At 38.0% G+C, this 19,342-nt stretch overlaps 1 protein-coding gene across 1 annotated transcript in view; it reads left to right on the forward strand.

Annotated features, from left to right (window-relative positions):
* raver2 (ribonucleoprotein, PTB-binding 2) overlaps positions 1-19,342 on the forward strand; it is an 84,177-nt gene that overhangs the window by 36,832 nt on the left and 28,003 nt on the right. The window contains exons 3-4 of the mRNA XM_007550869.2: positions 9,980-10,287; positions 11,161-11,325. Coding sequence (XP_007550931.2) covers positions 9,980-10,287; positions 11,161-11,325 — 473 coding nt within the window. The remainder of the gene's footprint in view (positions 1-9,979; positions 10,288-11,160; positions 11,326-19,342) is intronic.

Raw genomic sequence — 19,342 nt, forward strand, 5'->3', positions numbered from 1 at the left:
ACATCCCTGGGGGCTTCATTGTGTGGAGGAGTCGGAGGAGACTGTGTGTAAGAAACAAATCCATAGAGAGCTTATCCTCTCTGACACGTCAGCCTTGGCTTCTACGCCGTAAAACAAACTGTGTCTGCTTTAAAATAGCAAATACAGTGTCATCTCTAAATAGTTATTTGGATTTAAAACAAATAAAACTAACATTGTTTCTCAAGTTCTTGCTTTGGCAGAGAATTGCACAAAAGTCTGCATTTCTACAGTTAGCAGCAGGACTCTTCTGGATAACATTTGGGTTTTTAAGCTGATTTTCATTGTTTTCCTCAAGTTTTAGTCAAATGCACCCCAATAAAAATAAGATTCAATAACAATCATGTCATTTGATGCATATATACAGTTGAAACCATACACTGGATAACATACACATTTTTTCCTCACTGTCTGAAGTTAAATCAGGTCAAAAATCTTTTTAGGTCAGAATTACCAAATTATTTATATTTGCTAAATGCTATTAAACTTAGCAAAAACATTTTTGTTTGGAGTTGCAGACACCAACTTATTTATTTATTTTTTATTTTTTGGCTTTATGTATTTTTTTAAGCTTCAAAAATTAGCTTGTTGTCTTTATCCACATCCATCGACAATAATGTTTGTAAATTATTGTATTTTGTTATCAATGAATGTGATTTAATGCATCATTAGTTAACTATTTAGGCGATGGAGTATGCATGTAGATGTGAAGGTATTTTTCATCATTCTTTCTTACCTGAATTTGTTCATCTCATATCAAAGCCATCGTACAAAGACAACCCTTGGAGAAGTGAGTCTTTACCAAAGAGAGTTCTCCTTCTGAAGCTTTCATCTTGGCCTTGGGGGCTCGGATGAAACAGCAGGACCTTCTTGCACCCAGCTTGAGAACCTGCCCCTCGAGTTTCCAGGTCTGCTGTGCGCCTTGTAGCTCCCCTGTCTTTTAATTAGCTCTTTCAACAGGAGAAAGTGGCAGCAGAATTGTAGCCTGGGAGGTAATTTCAGTTGACTATTTCTTTTTTTCCCCGGTGCCCCTGCACATTCTTCATGGGAATAATCTACATGTGAAAAAAAAATCAACGCATTCAGAAGCAGAGACCCATAATTAAGATGTGGCACTTCTGTAATTTTTTTTTCTTCCTCCTCCTTTTGTAGTCAAAGTTCACCGGGTAGCCCACTCAGTGATTGGCAGGATGTGAATTATAAAATTATTTTGTGAGCTATTTGAATGTCAGAGGTCTCCTTGTCACTGCTGGAGAACGTACTGAGCAGGATTTAAAGCCAGCCTCCGCCTGACAGGCACCGAAGTCATTAGAGGAAACAGAAAGAGCTCTACCATGAAACCCAAAGTATATTTTCTTAATCTCCTTGTAATGCCTGATTTTAGGTACCATACTTAATGAGTTAGGTTTTCCACTTTGAGATCTATATTTGTAAGGGTGTTAAATGGGGTTTGAGGAAATTGATTTGGGTGGAGATGCATGCAGGCGCATGGATGTGGAAAGGCTATCGGAAAAGTTGAGAAAGAACAGAAGACAGATGTTAGTAGATACAGCAATCAGGGTAAGAGTAGCTGAGCAAACAAGGCACAAATGCATAAACAGAGGAGTAAAGATAAACTGTAGATACAAAGGAGTGTAACAAGACATGCAATTCATGGTTCAGCACATTTCTAATGTAGTTACAATGAGAGAAACAATGAGAGAAACGACACAAAATGTAACTTTATCTTTATTCAGATGTTCAAAAATGAGAACTGACTAAAAACAATTCTCTTATTTGTAATTTTTTAAGTGAACATTTATAAACCCTTCCAGATCAACAATGCTCTGCAATTCAGATGGGAAGATTTTGTCTTCAAATAAGGCCTGTGCAAAATAAATGCTCACTAAAAGCCGTGTGTTAGGGTGCAGGACACAAACAAGTTATTTGGTTTCAGTTTAATCTTCAAGATGCACAGCATGTGAAAATCTGGCTTAAAAAGTTGGTGAAAATGACTTCCTAATATGCTGCTGCTTTCATGTTTAAAACCAACTATTGGCACAAATATTGCCTGCAACCAAACCTTCTGATTTTATTTACGTCGACCCAATCTGAATTTCTTTGGGGTCCCTCATGCATTGGCCTCAAAATGATATGATTTTTTAAGACATTTATATTTGGAATGTATTACAAGAAACAAAAAAGAAACATAAAAGAGTAAACTGTGATATTTTCTCTGAAAACTTCACTCTTCAAATGGTCTTCCTCTACTTTGGTTTATGAATAAACTGGTCACAGTTGTCAGAAACGGAAGAGAATGGATTGCATGGATTTAATCCCTTGTACAATACCTCAAGTTAAATGTAAGCTTTTATTTATTTATGCTGTCATTATATATTTTAATTGGACAGTTCTAATGATGGTGGTCTTTGATACAAAATGAATGATACACCTCTGATCAACTTCCTGCACAGGTTGCAAAGTAAATTGTTTTGCATTTTACGTTGCTGGATGGTAACCGTATTGTAAGATGAGCTTCAACATGCAAAACAAAAAAGCAGAAGACTAAAAAACCAGCATGTTTTATTATATAATCCAGAAAACGTCTGGTCATGACTAAAAACAATCAAAAGACAGGCAGTAATATTTAACCCAGAGTTCAACATTTTGCTTAGACCTGGTTGCTGCTGGTAATGATGCCCCATCATGTGGTTAAGATGACTTCTATAAGGACATCCATGGTTTATAGCTATGGTCTTTCAAATAACTAATATACATTCCACCCACTATTAATCCCCTGCATTTATTGTTCGTACCAGCAAACAATGCGGATACCTTTCATAACATCTTAGTGCTCTAGGGCGTATCCTAGCAACACATTCAGACAAAACGTTTGATTGTCTTTTGGAGACACAACCCATGACTCACGGACAGTGAGTGGATCTGTTGCTGAGACTGATTAGAAACAACGTGTAGCATAAGGAAGATTGGCTGGAACTTTGGTTGATGCTTTGCACTGATTTCTCAAAAGGCAACACACATTGATAATGCTGTAAAATATGAGACAATTCCACTACATCAGAACGATGTAGACACCAAAACAGATTTGTGTTGAGGGGGTTTGCTGAATTAATTTAACATGACTCTGATTTCCAAATCGACCTTTTTTGACGTTCTTTTTAATATTTTGCATGCATGACCCTACTGCCTGTTTGACCTGCTCTTATCTTTCATCATGCACAATACAAGGAGCATTTACCGTCTCTTTCTGTGGCATCAGTGTTTGTTTTTCCTCCCAGTGGATTCTGTGTTTGAGGATTCTGTCTGTGGGTTGAGCTGGTATTCAGATTCTTATTTAAGCTTTGATGTAAGATAAAAGCCATGATCACCAGCAGGTGAGTGGGGATGTTGTGGATCAGAGGAAAGTCCACTTCCACTCTCTGCTCTGCATGTTTTGTTGTCAGACATTTTTCTTTGATCTCCTGCATCTCAGAAGAAAGGAACATTTATAGTTTACATTAAGGCAATATTTATATATGTCAGCATTGCTTCTTGCACTTGCTCCTTATTGAAGGAGATCATTAACAGCTGTGTGAGAATTTAGATTAGCAATCGGGTGAAAAACCCCTGAACATATTGTCAGTGTTTGGGCAAATTGGCTTTAATTCATTGAATTCTACTTTTGCAGCTACAGTAATTTTCTTGAAATGTCAAACGTTGAACCTTCAGGACTTTGGCTATTTTTGAAGTTTTTCCTTTCATCTTGGGTGAGTGACTGCATAGCTAAACTCAGCTCCATGAAGTAAATGCTGAAGTCTCCTTAGCCACCTTGTTTTTTGGGGGGTTTTTTTTGTTTTGTTTTTTTAATTGCCATTTTCATTCATGTCTTATTGACTGTTACTAAATGGCAGTCTTATATAAACAACCACAGATTTTAATGTAATTATGTTACATTTGGTTGTAGGACCAACTAGATATTTTGGTCAGAACTTTGAAACTTTTTTTTAATGCCGACTGAGGATGGAATGATGTAAATGCCCTGTTATTAAGATCTAAGTCTGGAAGGCACATGGCCACATTAGGTGTTCAAGTATACAAATTTGCATGTTTGTTTTTACACTGATTTCGAAGCTTAAAATTGCTTCAGCGACCTGAGGAGTGAGGCTGTTTTCCACTTCAGAGGTTTAGCCTGAACTTTAGCCAAGACAATTTTCAGCGACGCCTGCTTTGTCTCTGAAAGCAGGATGGTGTCAGGTAGTATTAAACTCTGGTAGGTTTAGAGGCTGATTGCCAAGCTTCAAAAAGAAAAAAAAGTCACCTGGTTAAAATTGAAAGCTGAATTGAAGTATAAATGTTTGCAAAATCACAATCACCGAATAATATTTAGTTGGATATCCTGGTTATATATTTGGGTAGTTGAAAAGTCTGTAGCTGTTCTTCATGACCACCATCTCTATATATCAAGTTTTTAACAGGCTAAAGTTATGTGAGCTTTAGCATTGTAGGGAAATTACAATATCCCAATAGAGAGCCAGCAAAATATGGGTTAATCAATGTTAATATGATGTCTTCTTGAATTTGTGCTGCCCTGTTGGGTGATTATTGACACCAATAAAAATATAAAGTCCATAAAGTCCAGGTACTCAAAGACGTCTGCCATGACTTTGTTCCAACTGTGCATCAATTCATATTTGCCTGTGCCTGTTTTGACGGTCAGTGATTTTGTATGTATCTTCTCTTTGGCTTAATCAATCAATCAATCAATCAATCAATGAAAACATTAAAGATAAACAGTGACAGACCAGATACAACCAGTTTCACTGCAAACACTGAAAATACAAAAACAAAAGTATCTGCTTTGCAGTTTCTATTAGCGTTATGCCAAGGGTTATTGCAGAGGAATTTTTTTTTATGAGATTGTATTTTGGCATGAATCTAAAAGATACCACATTGCCAAAAGTGTTAATATGTTTAAATCTGTTCCCTATCCAGTTTCAACAGAGTTTAGCACCAAGCCGTGCAGGCTGCTTCTGCAAAAAGTTGGTGAAAGTTTTAGTCACTCCCAGCAACTCGGTGAGCGTAAGCCTATTTTACAGTCTATAGTTAGCGGTAGTAAAAAGCAGAACCAATTGGGAACAACAGCAACTGAACCATGAAGTGAAATCACAGAGCAGGAATGGCAGATGCCAAGATGCAGAGTTGATGGCTACAGACATAGAAACTTAATGTGGCCTCCAGATTAGCTCAAGAACAGTATGTAGAGATTGGTTTTCCATACCCGAGCAGCTGCATCCAAGCCTTAAATCACCAAGTGCGATGCAAAGTGTAATAAAAAGCATTCTAAAGCAATGGAAGAGTGTTGTCTGGAGTTACGAATCTTACTTCTGTCTGGAAATCTCGTGAACAAATCAGTGCAGAGTTTGATTCAGAGGGGATGTGAAGCTCAGCCTCTTAGCTCCAGTGACAGAAACTCTTACTTCTTAATAATACCAAGACATTTTGGTCAGTTTCATGTTCCCGTCTTTGTAAGAACACTCTCACTCAGTAACATGAGTGTCGGTTTTTAGACCTCTCAAGTATTATTTGGTGTCTTGCTATTAGTTTTATACCGGAACAATTCAGATAAAGCTTATAATTCCCAACATGTATAGAATTTAATCTGAGCATGCCATTTTTTCAAAAAGAAGCCTAATGTGTAAGACTTTAACATCAGTGTCTGACCCCAGACACTGATGGCTGGTTTGCCCAAGGCGCCAAACTGGCTAGGACCGCCACTGCATGCCCCTTAACTCTGTAGAAAGCCTTTTCAGAACAGTAGAAGCTGCTACAGCTGGAATGAGTGGACTGTCATCATATACAGGGACTGAATGATACAATATTAAACTGCAAATGTTCCGATGTTAGACCGATGTAGAGAAATGATATGACATAATGTAATTCACCTTTGTCACATAGCAGGTCACTGATTATCGAGTAAACAAATAGTGAATAAATTCAATGTAATTGAGCTTCATCAATGTAACAAGACAAAGCAAAGAAATTACACTATGCAGTTGAGTAAATCTAATTAATAATCTTAATAAAACAACCTTTCACAAACAGGTCTTTTCTACCAGTTCCAATGCCCTTTTATGAAGCTCGACTTACAATGCCCTAAAAGGTGGAGTACAGAACCCTTTCAGACACGGATGTGATTACCACTCATTCAGTAACTCAGAAGTGAGCAGCATTTTTTTTTATTTCTTGAACAATAAAACTTTAAATTAGTGTTTAAAGAGTTTTTTTTCCCTATAAGTTCTTGCTTTATAATTTCGAAAACATTCAACGCTGCTGCAAACTAACGCCAGAACCACTTATGAAAGTTAACCGTAATGACAGCTCAGCTGTGCTGAGAATTTTGTTCCAAGGCTCAGAAACATGGGAGATTAAAAAAAAAAAACATTAAAGATTGAAAGCTCTGTTCTCAGTAACTCTGTAAGGCTGGATATATTGTAAAAAGGGTTATGGGATCTGTAATTCTGTTCACATGAGAAAAATTGTTAGAAAGCTGTTAGAAGAAAAGTGTCTGCTATTCTTTTAACAGCCATTTGGACATTTGCAGCATGTCACTGCATCTACGATGGAGTGAGGTTAGTTGCCACTTTACAGTACACTGGCGGGTGAATTTTTGTCGACAATGTTATCACAAGATTGTAACGAGACGAAGGAAGCTAATAAAAAGAAAGCACAACTAATGGCAACAAACTTTTTGTGAAGCATTGACTGCAACGTCTGTAAAGAAGTCTGTTTGGATGCGTAGTCAGAGCCAAGAGTGGTGGGATTGTGATGTGATGAGCTGTAGTGACAGACTTCTTTCATAATGGTCTCTACTTGCTTCAGTCTTTGTTTACGTCCGGATTTACCACGTCTGGGCTCTACGAGTGCAGAATTATGATGCAAAAGTCGCATAAATGCGAAATGGTATGTGGGAATTTTTGTGCCATAATCCAAGAGCGCACATGCTCAGTCTGAAAGCAGGATTTCATGTCTTTCTTCTCAAACTTGTAATGATTGTACCCAAAACTTATCCTCGGGTTCACACTCAGTCTCTGCTCGGAGCAAATTTTTGCTTGCCAAACTCTCTGCTTGCTTTTTGGAATTTTCCTGCCATAATCCAAGAGCACACATTATTCAGTCTGAAAGCAGGATTTTATGCCTTTGGTTCTCAAAACTTTTAATACTTTTGCTTACATTTTCATTTTGAAAGCAAGACTTCATGTCTTACTTCTCAAAACTTGTAACGTATATATATATGTTGCACTCACAAAACAGACAAGAGTTCTTCAGTTTCAGCAATTTTATTTGCTCCACGCTGCGTGTATTTAAAAAAAAAAAAAAAATTGGGAATTGTTCTCTCAGAAGCAGCCGGGCACTGAACGCAGAAAAAAACCTTACAAAGTTTCTTCTCCCATTGTTGGTGACAATGTTACAAGTCACCAACTGACACTACTTCTGCTACAAAACAAACAGTGATGTAGCACGTAGCTCAGATTCTGTAAAACTTCTGCGGCTGAACAAAAATAACTTGGCAAATATATTAAATAAATGAATAAAAGAGAGTTTTATGCATAACTTAAAAAATAGTAATAATTTAAATAAATACTTCCAGGATGCAACATATGTAGATTGATCTATAGACAGATGGATAGATAGATATCATGTCGTGACTATGTTGTCTTTCGTTGGGTGAACAAAACCCTGCCTACGATCAGCAGCTGTTAGCGATCACAAGCACACAGCTGGCAGATGTTTAGTGTACTGCGTAGCAGAAAGCTGACACTGTTGTTTCTCCCTACATCCAGAGGGTGGCGCAGGTTGTTACAATCGATAACAACCTGCGCCACACAGGCACACCCGCTAGAAGGAAACCAACGCACCCAGTACAACACTTTCATTGTATTGGCTGAGAGGTTGCTAGGTGACTGGGCCAAAAGGCAGCTCCGTGTTTTGTAAGTGAGCAGAGAGTCCGAGTAGAGAAGGAGAAGTTTTGAGTATAAGTGCTACAAGTTTTGAGAAGAAAGACATGAAGCCCTGCTTTCAAAATGAAAATATAATCGGATACATATCTGATTTAGTAGCACATATGGAAATGACACAAATTAGATTTTTTGGGGGTTGTGAAAAGATCAGAATTGTCATAAAAAAGTTTAATATGAGATGCATATGGGCAATTTTTTTAATGCATTTGCCTGCTTTGTGAGTGTAGCCTCAGTAAGAGTGCCCATATCTGTACATCAGAAAAGTTCGGATTGCTTTCAACATCACAAATGGAGCTCTGTTACCTGTAATTTGAGTCTGAAGCCTCTTCAGTTTTAACACCAACCTAGCAGTAAATAGCTTCTTTATTTTTTTCACCAGTAATGGAAGATGTGATACTCTGTTAATCCTCCACTGTGTCAGGCTTTTTACATTGCTCTATAACATGCAGCTTTATTGTGGAAAAGCAGAAAAGGGACGTGCAGTACAAGCTTAAACTGCCTGTGAAAATATTGCAGCTTGGAGAAAATCCAGATAGAAAGGAGTAAAAACCTAAAGATCTTTTAGGTACGACTTTTTCTACAGCCAGTATACCTGATATGAGTTCACTGGTAGAGCACTCCAAACTCTTATTTTAGGAAGAGAAGCTGCATGACTTCAGGGTCAGGGTCACATAGCCGAGGTTTAAAATCTGACAAAAAGAAAACAAAGAGTGGGTTATTTTCTGATACAAGATTATACATGTGAATAAAGCACCATTTTCCAGAGCCGCAGTGGCATTTTAGTCGGGTCAAACACTCACAGTGCCCGGCGCATGCACTCTAAACTACAGAAACCCACCTGACAACAGTTATATTTGTGTAACATCAGGCTCCTGAAGGATTTTAGCAACATTAACCCATATCCAGCTACTCCACTTCTCTACCCTCTTTAATCCATACTGTATGTGCACAACAGCAATGGTTAGCTTTGTTCAGATTTATCCAATATGTTCGAAACCTAAAAAATGCGTCTTTTCTCTGCAAAATCTCAGTTTTACAGCAAAGGCTTAATCTATAGTTTAACAAATTAAAATAACTGTAGATTGTTTTTATTCACCTATTTTATACCTTGTTCAAGAAATAATGCCAGAGGTTTAAATGAGTTTTTCCTGTTGTACAAAATAACTCTTCAAATTATTGCTGGATAGTCATTAGCTGTGCTCCTGTCTGCCCTTCCTTTCAGATGTTTTGTTTTTCCTTCTTAATCGCACTCAAATACACTTTGATATCAGATAATTATAACCTTAGTAAATTTAAAAAGCAGCTTTCAGTGACATCCTTTATAGAAAAAGAGATCCAACATGACCCTATTTGGAAAAATGTACAATTTAAAATCAGGGCCCAAAACCCCTACATTTTTTCTGCTGCTCTATTGTGGAATAGTAAGGAAGAGATTTACTAACTCTAATGCGATTAAATCTAGTTTAGTGTTCTACTCCATTAGAGAGATGTTTAACCTGAATGATGCAGGAGTTTTAAGGTGTTTAATAACTGCTGAATGTTAACGATGGTAAACAGTCTCTGTATTCCTGTATTTATGACTGTCATTGGTTTGCCCTTTTAGTCGGTTGTTTTTAGAGACAGTTTGTGTGTGTCACAGTGGATTCCCCCACATACTGGCCCCCTACTGGCTTTCTAGCTAATGTGTTGTCTTTCTCTCTGTGTATGTCTCTGTCTGTTTTTTATGACTGTGTCTGCGCCTTCTGTTGTTTTTTGCCTAATTTCTTTTTGCCACATTCGGCTGGTCATCTACGTTCTTCCGTGTGCTTCCGGGCATGTTTTGCATGTTCGTGTGTGCTTTAAATGTATGTTGGTGTTTGTGTTTGTCCCCACCCATGTATGTGCATCTCTTTCTTTGTGTTTGTTCCCATCCTTCGTCTTGTCTTCTCCCCTTCGTCTGCGTCTCCATAATGTCCCTCCTCCAGCCTTTGTGACTTTGCTGAACGGGGACCAGGCTCAGGATGCCATCCGCTCCCTCCACCACAGCACTGTCCGAGGACGCCTGATCAACGTCACCCTGCAGCCCACAGATTCCCTGCTCTGCCTCACCAACCTGCCCCACACCTTCACGGCGCAGCAGTTTGAGGAGTTGGTGCGTTTGTATGGAAACATCGAGCGCTCCTTCCTGGTTTATAGTGAGCTAACGGGCCACTCCAAGGGATATGGGTTTGTCGAGTACATGAAGAAGGACTCCGCTTCGCGGGCCCGCTCGGAGCTGCTGGGTCGACCTCTGGTACGTTAAACCAAAAAACAAAATGGCAACCATCCAATTAGATTTTTAGTTGCAGAAATCTCCTTATCTTTATCTTAGGAGATGAAAAAGAAGGAATTTCATGTTTCTTGTGCCGTATGGTGTCCTGCTGACCCTCTCTTTACACATATGACTACTATGTAAATAAACCAGTTAATAAAGTAATAAATAATTAAATATGACCTGCTTATGTAATAGCTTAAGAAATTTCTAAAGTGTTTATAACATAACAGTTACTAAAGGAGTTATAAGTGTTACTGTGGAAACCTCCTGTAAATTGTTGCGATCATAAAGTTTTTCAGAATTTCAGAATGTCCCCAAAACAAAGATTAGATTTATTTTACCTTTTCTTGCTACAAGATATTTCATGGTCTCCTTGACGTAACTAACCAGCAGCAAATTAATTTCCTCATTTGACTCAAAGAGGAAAGTGAGTCAAGATGAAAGCGATTATACATGGATATGTGTAATTAGACATTTTATTAAATATCAATTCAATATCTATTAGAACTTGATTTGTGGTACCAAATATGGGCTCTTCCAGTTGAACTTTGTAAAGAAAAACTCAAACTGCAGTCATGTAAATAAGATAATTCTTATTCTCATTGCAGCATCTTTGTTTTGCTATACAAATATCCTTCAATTCAAAAACCTTTCTGACCTTTTACTTGTGATGCTTGAGTGACTTCAGACTCGAAAGATAGAAAAAGAGCTCAATTCCAGTACAGTTTTTATACCACTGATAAATTTAGCTCAGTTTGCACTAAATACATTTAATGCATTATCTATACTTTTAAATGATTTTCATGTGGCTGACTGAAAATCTAAACTTGGTGTCTGTGCCAAATGCTGCAGGGGGATCGGTCACTGATGGTTCAGTGGATGGATGTCAACCAGCTCAGCCAGGAGGAGAACCTGCACTCCAAGTGTCTGTGTGTGGACCGGCTGCCTCTGGACCTCTGCGACTCCGAGGAACTGGCCCAGTTCTTCTCTGAAACGTACAAACCAGTCTTCTGCCAGGTAGGATTCAGTCACTCTCTTGCCGAGCTTCCTGCCCACAGAGCAGGCCTCCCATACTCCGCTCCTTCAGACTAACGACAGCAGGAATTAGCAAACACCTGGTGGAACTGAGTCTGTTGAGCTCATCTTACCAACTATTTATCAGTCCAGCGCTCCTAAGAAAGATTGAAGTTGGCATAATAGAGAAGGCTTATTGTGATGACGTGCTGAAGGAGCTTCTTAAAGAGATGGATGCATATATATATATATGTAGAGAGAGAGAGAGTTTTAGGGAAGGGTGGTCGATGTTTTTCCAATGCACTGCATTTTCTTTTCTTACTCTTATGATTTCATGAATTAAGGGGGAAAAATAGATTTTCCATTGCTATTGTTACAAAAACATATCCATAGGATCTATGGCTTAAAATAATGTGAACTATAAACTTTGAAAATCCCCTTCATCTTTACACACGCACCTTTTCCAATTGATCACCACCATGTGGGTGGTGCAAAAATAAGATTCAGCCTCTCTTTTGACCTTCCTCTGATAAAATCTAAGCTTTTGTTTTTATTGTGAGGTGTGGCTGCAGCATCACCGCCCTTCAGCTTCCTCCCTCACATTTCTCTCTTCTTTTAGTCTTTGTTTTCTTTCTGTTTTTCTTCATCGGCTTTTTTCCATTACATCCACTCCTCTGCCTCATGAACGTTTAAAGTTCACTCAGTGGATATCGGCCATCTCCTGCATTTCCAGTTTTAGCTCCACCCTTCTTCCCCTCCCTCCCACATAGAAATCAATACACCCACATCATCCAGGTCCCATGATGCTTTGTGGGTGTTTAGCTCATGTTGTTTTGCTGTTGCGGAGCCAGCAGGGTTTGACCTAAAGTTCAGCTTTTTTCTGTATTTTGTATTATCCGCCTCTAAGTGGATGTTTTTTTGGTGCATTTTAACACGTATACATTTGTATAGCTAATGGAAAAAAGCTGATGAAGGCCAAGTGGACACGAGGCAGAAACAAAACATCCACACATTATTTTACCCAATGTCACATTTCACTGCATGGATCACTGTGTAGCTCTTTGAAATGATGGTTATGTTAAAATTAAAATATGAATACATATATTTTACTCTGATTTAAAGTGAGAGACTGGTTGGCATAAGAGCCAAACAGTGGCAAATAAATGGCAAAATAAACTTCAGAAATCAGAACTGCTTTTTCCTGCTGTTTCACTTTCTCTCCTAGTTTGGTTTTATTTTCCCAGCTGTTGGAGGCTCATAGTCATGTCTACACGGCTGTGGCATACTTAGCATTAACTGCACACTCAAAAGCAACACGAACTTGGCGTGCATGCTCTACTCTTATTCTCAGATGTGATGAAGTATGTAACCCCTCTTGTTAATTCTTCTCAATTTACAACTTTTCCTAAAAGAAACAAATTTACTTATTTAAAACTTCTAAAGCAGCACAAAGATGCTCTCCTCTCTGTTCTGTTTCAACTCTGCAGCGCCTGCAAGTTGTTTGCACATACAGTGTTGCACTTCTGGCATGTTAGGACATTCAGGACTCTGTGAAGATACATGCAAGACCATCTGTAGCAACTAACTTTCTCTCCCTACACTTGTAAATACAGTACAAGTCGCAGCACAGATGTCGTGAACGCGTGCATGTTTTTGTTTCTTTGTTCAATGCTATAAAAAAAATCAGAATTTCATCAGAACAGAGGATTAAACTCCAAATATCCCTGATTAAGTTTTTATGGAAAATATTTAATAAATAACCTTTTTTTCCTTCAAGTGTTCAACTTGTTCTCAGTTTGAGGTCAAATGAAACACACAGGACAGGATTTTGCTTTGGAAAAACAGAAGAAACTGGTCTAGTAAACTGCTGTGTACATATATGCAGTTATGTTGGTAACAGTATTTAAAGAGAGGCTCTATGTAAAAGGTTTGACAATCATGGTTTAGATCAAAGCATATTCATGTTATGGGCATGGCTTAGTCAAGTTCACTTCAGACCCTTTGTAATATAGTACGAGGAACTTGACCTATTTAGCAATTAAAGTATCACTCAAATTAGACAACATGCGTCTGCACTCAATTTTATAATTGTAAATTACAATTTTATAATTGCAAATTATAAAATTTACGGTAACACTTTATTATATAAATTTGTTATAAAAGTATTACTGATTGCACTTTAAAAATTAGGTAACTTTATGTTATTAAAGGTAAAGTTTAAACAGTAATGATTTCTTGGTTAATGTCAAGTTGTCATAACAAAGACATTTTGAATAATGTCAACTTTGTATTAAAAGTGTCATAATTTACCAAATGACGCTTTATGACAATAGTCATAAATATTCATGAAGACTTATTCATGTTCATGACAGGTGTTATGTCAGTCTTATTCAACCCCCTTCAAATAAAGTGTTACCAAATTTACAATTACAAATATGTAATTGCAAAATATACATTTTACAATTTATATTTATTGGTGCTCTCTAAATGATATGATAAATACTCACCTCAACTATTTCCCCAACACATTTTCAAGATGAATAAAAGAAAAATCCACAAAAAAACCTTATGAGTCTTAGTGCCCTGCAGATACTTATAAATGATTTAAAAGGCTGTTTTTCGTGAGATTAAGTCCTCTGTTTGTCTGATGTGCAAATTATCAGACAGGAATCCAATTTGGTAATTTATGACAAGACTTAAAAAATTGTATTAAAACTGAGGACGGTTTGGTTTGATGGGTAGGTTGCCCTTTGGAAAGCTTGTGGAAATTGCAGTTACACTTTATTATTTTTTTAATTCCCACATCTCAGCTTTATTGGTTCTGTAAACAACAACATACCTAATAACCTTTAACTCTTTGGAACCTGGAGTGGAAGTCCTGCCTTCACCTGAACCACAGCTGCTTCGGTCTTGCAGCCTTATTAGGCCCATTAGGCTGTAATGTTTGGAAGCATGATGCCAGTTTGGTTCATTGCATCTTCATGTGCTTTACTCATGCTAAACTTCCTCCTGTCCTCTTCTCCAATCTTGCATATAAACACCGTTCCTCCACTGTGTACCTTCTTGACACCTTTTCTTTGTTCAGAGTGCACTTAACTTGTGGCCTTGTCCTGAGAGCTGTAATTCTGCCACCTACGACAGAGGCCCTCCAGACAGCACTTTAGCTTTATTCAGACGAGAGAGACTGAGGCAGGAAATGTCAGCCATATTAGAAGAAAGGACAAGCGGATGGAGATGTAGGGAAGGGATGGAATGACGAATGCCAGACCTGTTAAAGAGGACGGCGTGATGGAGGTGACGGGTGACAGCGTTGAGCCTAATGGAGCTACGAAGACGCGAGGTGAGACAGCAGAGGGGAGTAGGCGGGAATGTCAGGGTGAAAGGATTGTTGGCATATATGCAGGCATAAAATGTAATAACGATCTTTGAGAGCGAGTTAAACACTTGCACTGACACTCGGTTGAGTTAAATTTGTCATCTGTGTGTGTGTGTGTGTGTGTGTGTGTGTGTTAAAGAATAGATGTGTGGATAGAGCACAGAGACAGACGGGTTAATCAGAATGAATGTAGCCCAGCGAAAGGTTTCAGAGGCAGAGTGACACACGGCGCTCAACGCTTATGACTCTTCCTCACTTTTTTTTATTCCTGACGTTGCAATCAAACACTGAGCTGTAACTATGGGAACTTTGTTCAAATATGCTAAATATATATTCATACCCCTTGAACTTTTTCCTATTTGTCAAATCACCACTATGTCCAATATATCAAATCAGCAGCTCAACATCAGTGTGTACAACACTGTAATCATGAGAGACTGCTAGGATATTACATTTTACATTTTAAGTAACATACATGCAAAATCTGCATGCCATTGGTTTATGTGGCCTGTTGAATAGACTTAATGGCCTCCAGTGCCAAAACTACGTGTGCGTGCGTGCGTGCGTGCGTGCGTGCGTGCGTGCGTGCGTGCGTGCGTGCGTGCGTGCGTGTGTATGTATGTATGTATGACTGAGATGTTAAAACCCACAAAGAGTGTTTGGGACAGAAATGAGTTGAAAAATGTGCAGCAGTCATAAGCTGTTATCTTAATATTCACCAGTAGTGTCACAGGTGTTTGTCTTCCTGTTATCTTGCAGTCATAATTACAACCAAAAAAATCCATTTATTTAAAGGACCAAATCAAAGTAACTTGTATTTTGAAGTTTATGCTCAAAGATGAAAATCCAGTGCTGCCTTTTGTGTGAAGAAGTTACCTTAATAGTAAATAAAGTTGACCTCAGTATAGATACAGCTACTGTTATAAAGAGACTGCTAGTCATGCAGCACATAAATCTGACCCTTCATCAAAGAGTGGCAAGAAGGTTTATGAATGAAAGTCCTAGTTGTGATTTCAAGAATAACTCTGAGATTAAAACTGTTTTGTTGAACTATATGTGAAATGTTGTTTGGATGAAAACAAACACTGCACAACACTGTGAGCACACCACCCCCCTGATGACAAGACGGTGGGAGTATCATGCTGTGGGGAGGCTTTTTCTTCAGCAGGAACAGGGAAGCTCGTTTTGAAAATGATAATAATTTTCTTCCACTTCATTATTATGTACTACTTTGTGTTCCTCCTAATTCCACACTGAAATCTGTAGTTACAGTGGAACAAACTGTGGAACGTTGAAGGGGTATGAATACTTTTGTAAGGCATACAGTGGTAAAGAATGATGTGTAGGAAATATTTATCAACAAAAGCAGTCTTATTGCTTTGGAGGGATCTCATTTTGAAAATGAGCGTATCTTAATGGGAAGCACATGTTCTCTGCAATCGTTGACAATCATTGCTAATTAAACATTTTCGAGCACAATCTTAAGATTCTTGACACAGTTGTTGACCTGCTTTTGTGAAGTTCTTTTTCAATCAAGTCAAATTAAAAGAATCTACAGTTAATGTGGAATCCTGGTTTGCAGAAAGATGTGGAAGATCCTGATGAATACACATTAGGAGACACTTAATATTTGATCACTCAGCCTGGAGCATAATTTAATTCCACTTTTACCATTTTTAAAAATAATTATTCTTATTGTTACATTACGGTCTGCTCAGTCTGTGACAGCGTTTTGCTTAAATTCAGAGTTGTGCTGCTTCTTTCTCACATATCTGAACACTTAGACCTGTCACTGTTTGAGGTCACATATATTTCTCTACAGACAGCTGTGACAGGGCTGTCATGACCTCATCACTCCTTTCAGACTACTGACGCGGCCATTTAAGCTCGCTTACACACACACACCCTCTGACGGATGCTCCTGTGGGTCCCAGCCGTCTTGGTGACGCAGTCAGCGTCTCTCAGCTGGGGACCGCAGCTCCACTTCAGCAGATGTCACACACACTGATTGCCAACTTTACATTTCTTTGCGATGTAGGTCTATGCAGTAAAAGTAAAAATGTTTTTGTTATTCTTGTTAATGTCCCAAATATTTGTGCTTGTTTTCTCTGTACATTTTCAGAATTAGTTTCTTTTGTGGTGCTTTTTGCTCTAGACTAGACTCTTTTTTTCTAAGATTGATTAATAATCCTTCTTTTCGTTGAGGGAAAACACTTTACTTTGATTTTTAAGGAACTAATACCATCTAGTAATGATCTGAACCAAATATTATTCGCCAATATTTTTCTAGCTCAGAACTTTCCAAGCAGCCAGCTGTCTTGTTAGCAAGAGAAATGAGAGACTAGTGCTGAACAGAGAACGGGCTCGGTTCCGAACCCCATTCAGTCTGGAACATAGGAGTGATGTGACAGAAAAAAAGTATTCTGAAACTGTTGGAATAACTTGAGATAAGTAACTGACTCATTGTACTACCTGGTGATATAAGGAAAATAAAAAAATATGGAGAGATGAACAGGAATTGGATGTGCAACAAAAATATATATATATATATACATTTCCTTAAAATTAGGTATATATTTTTTTTCTACTCTGAATAAACCTACTCCAATTGAAGGCTTGATGTACTTCTAACATTTTTAGTGTGAGATCATGGCATTTTTACACCTCTTTACCAGAGTTAGAATTAAATACAGATTGGGCTACGTTAAGACAGTTCAGGTACTAATAAGTAGTAGTCAGAAGGCATAAAAGTGCAAATATCCTCAAGTAACATTGATAGTCAAGGCTTTTTAAGCAATAAAAACATGCATTATTCAGATAACTAAATAGTTCATAAACGTAACGGTCAAAAGAAAAAGCAGAAAGCTGATTATCTTATTGCTGTGTTATTAGTTAAATCATTCATAGGTCATCACACCGATTTTAAAAATTCAGAGCACTGTGTTTCTGGTGATTACCATAAACCTCACATTTATTATAAAGTTCATTAAGAATTCACTGCAGGCTTTTTTACACAGGTTTACCCCCAAATCTGTAATCTTCATTCAAGTATAATTTATTTTAAAAGGATTCTTAAGGGCACCAATAAGTGATGCAGTAGATGTTTTTGTTCAACAACTGTTTTGCAATGTGAGATATTTTTTTCCCCCCAGTGAACAAATGTAATCAAATAAGTTTAGATTGTTTGAAATCTTGTTGTGAGATTGTACTACTGCAATAAGAGGAATTTATTTTAAAATGTTTTACACATCTTTTCCAGGGTTGCCAAAAATTCCTGCTGGCACTGTGTCACTCAGCTCAATATAATCTTAAAAACCTGCTTTGATTCACTCTTGCCATTTTTTCTTTGGACGTAGCTTAATACAATAGATTTGTTTAATGAGATTTTCCACCTAAACTACCTGTTGGCAAGCGCATGTAAAAAAAAAAAAACGCTTTCCTAATTAGACTGACAAAGGGTTACTGCAAATTGGAGGAGAATAATTTCTGCTGGGCCAATCTGTTTTTGATTTACATCAGAAATAATTTAGAGGGTGAAAGATGAGGTGCCAAACTCGTGGACTTAATTACTCTTTAATTAGCAGGAATCACACCTTCAGGACACAGCAGAGGCACATGGGGAAATGAAGAGAAGGAGTTCACTGTAACACTAAAGGGATTCTTAGAAAACACTGAAAAAATTCAAACATGGTGTGTGGAGGGAAATTAAATCTTGTTTATATATATCTCTGTTAGGTTTTTTTTTTCATTCTGTGCTGAAAACATTAGTTTGTATGATAAAGACAGGAACACATACCAGGGGAACTTGATGACAGCTGGCATTTAAAGAGCTCACACACTGTCCAAACAGGTCTGCTTTAAATTTACATAATAGTGCAGATCTGAATAAGTGGTGCAAGTGCAGCTGGAGGAGTTGGGAGTTGAGGAAAAGCTCAATTTGCGTTTATGTTCCCATTGCACACTCTCATTGATATTTTGAAATCCATTTTCAAAAACACACACACACACACACCTACACTTGTGTTGTATTCATTGCCTGAACTCAAATCTAAACGCGCTTTTATTTGTTTGTCCTTCTCGTCTTTTCTGACTCACATCATCCGTCAGCCCTCTGTTTCTCGCGCTCTCGGCTTGTCAGTTACTCAATCCATCACTGATGTTTTCCTCCCTCGCTTCGCTTTCCTCTTCTCCTCCTCCTCTAGCATTTTGCCTCCATCTCGTCCTCGCTCTCCCTCTCTTCCACACACCCACCCGTTTTTCCATCCATCTGTCTTTCAAGTGCTCGAGTTGTTCAGGTGATTTCCACGCACTTTGCTTAATATATGCTGATGATAATAACCTATCGACCCACTCCTGCACAAATATATGCATTTCCCTCTTTTTCCATCCATCCTTTGTTCAGACCAGAGGGAACGGCAGACAAATGAGAGGAGGGTAAAAGTGGATGGCCACTTGATTGAGCGCTGATGCAAACGGGCCCCAGTTTTCAGACTGAAAGCACATTTGTTTCTCTGATTCATGCTCCGCTCATTTCCTCCCTCCCCCCCAAAAAAAGGCATGCATTTAATTTTGATGTAAATGTTGTTAATATCCATTTTCACATGGTGTAATGTTAGAACTATAGGACTAAACAAAATTGATGAT

This window comes from Poecilia formosa, unplaced genomic scaffold (genome assembly GCF_000485575.1).
Source record: "Poecilia formosa unplaced genomic scaffold, Poecilia_formosa-5.1.2 Scaffold38, whole genome shotgun sequence".
NCBI lineage: Eukaryota > Metazoa > Chordata > Actinopteri > Cyprinodontiformes > Poeciliidae > Poecilia > Poecilia formosa.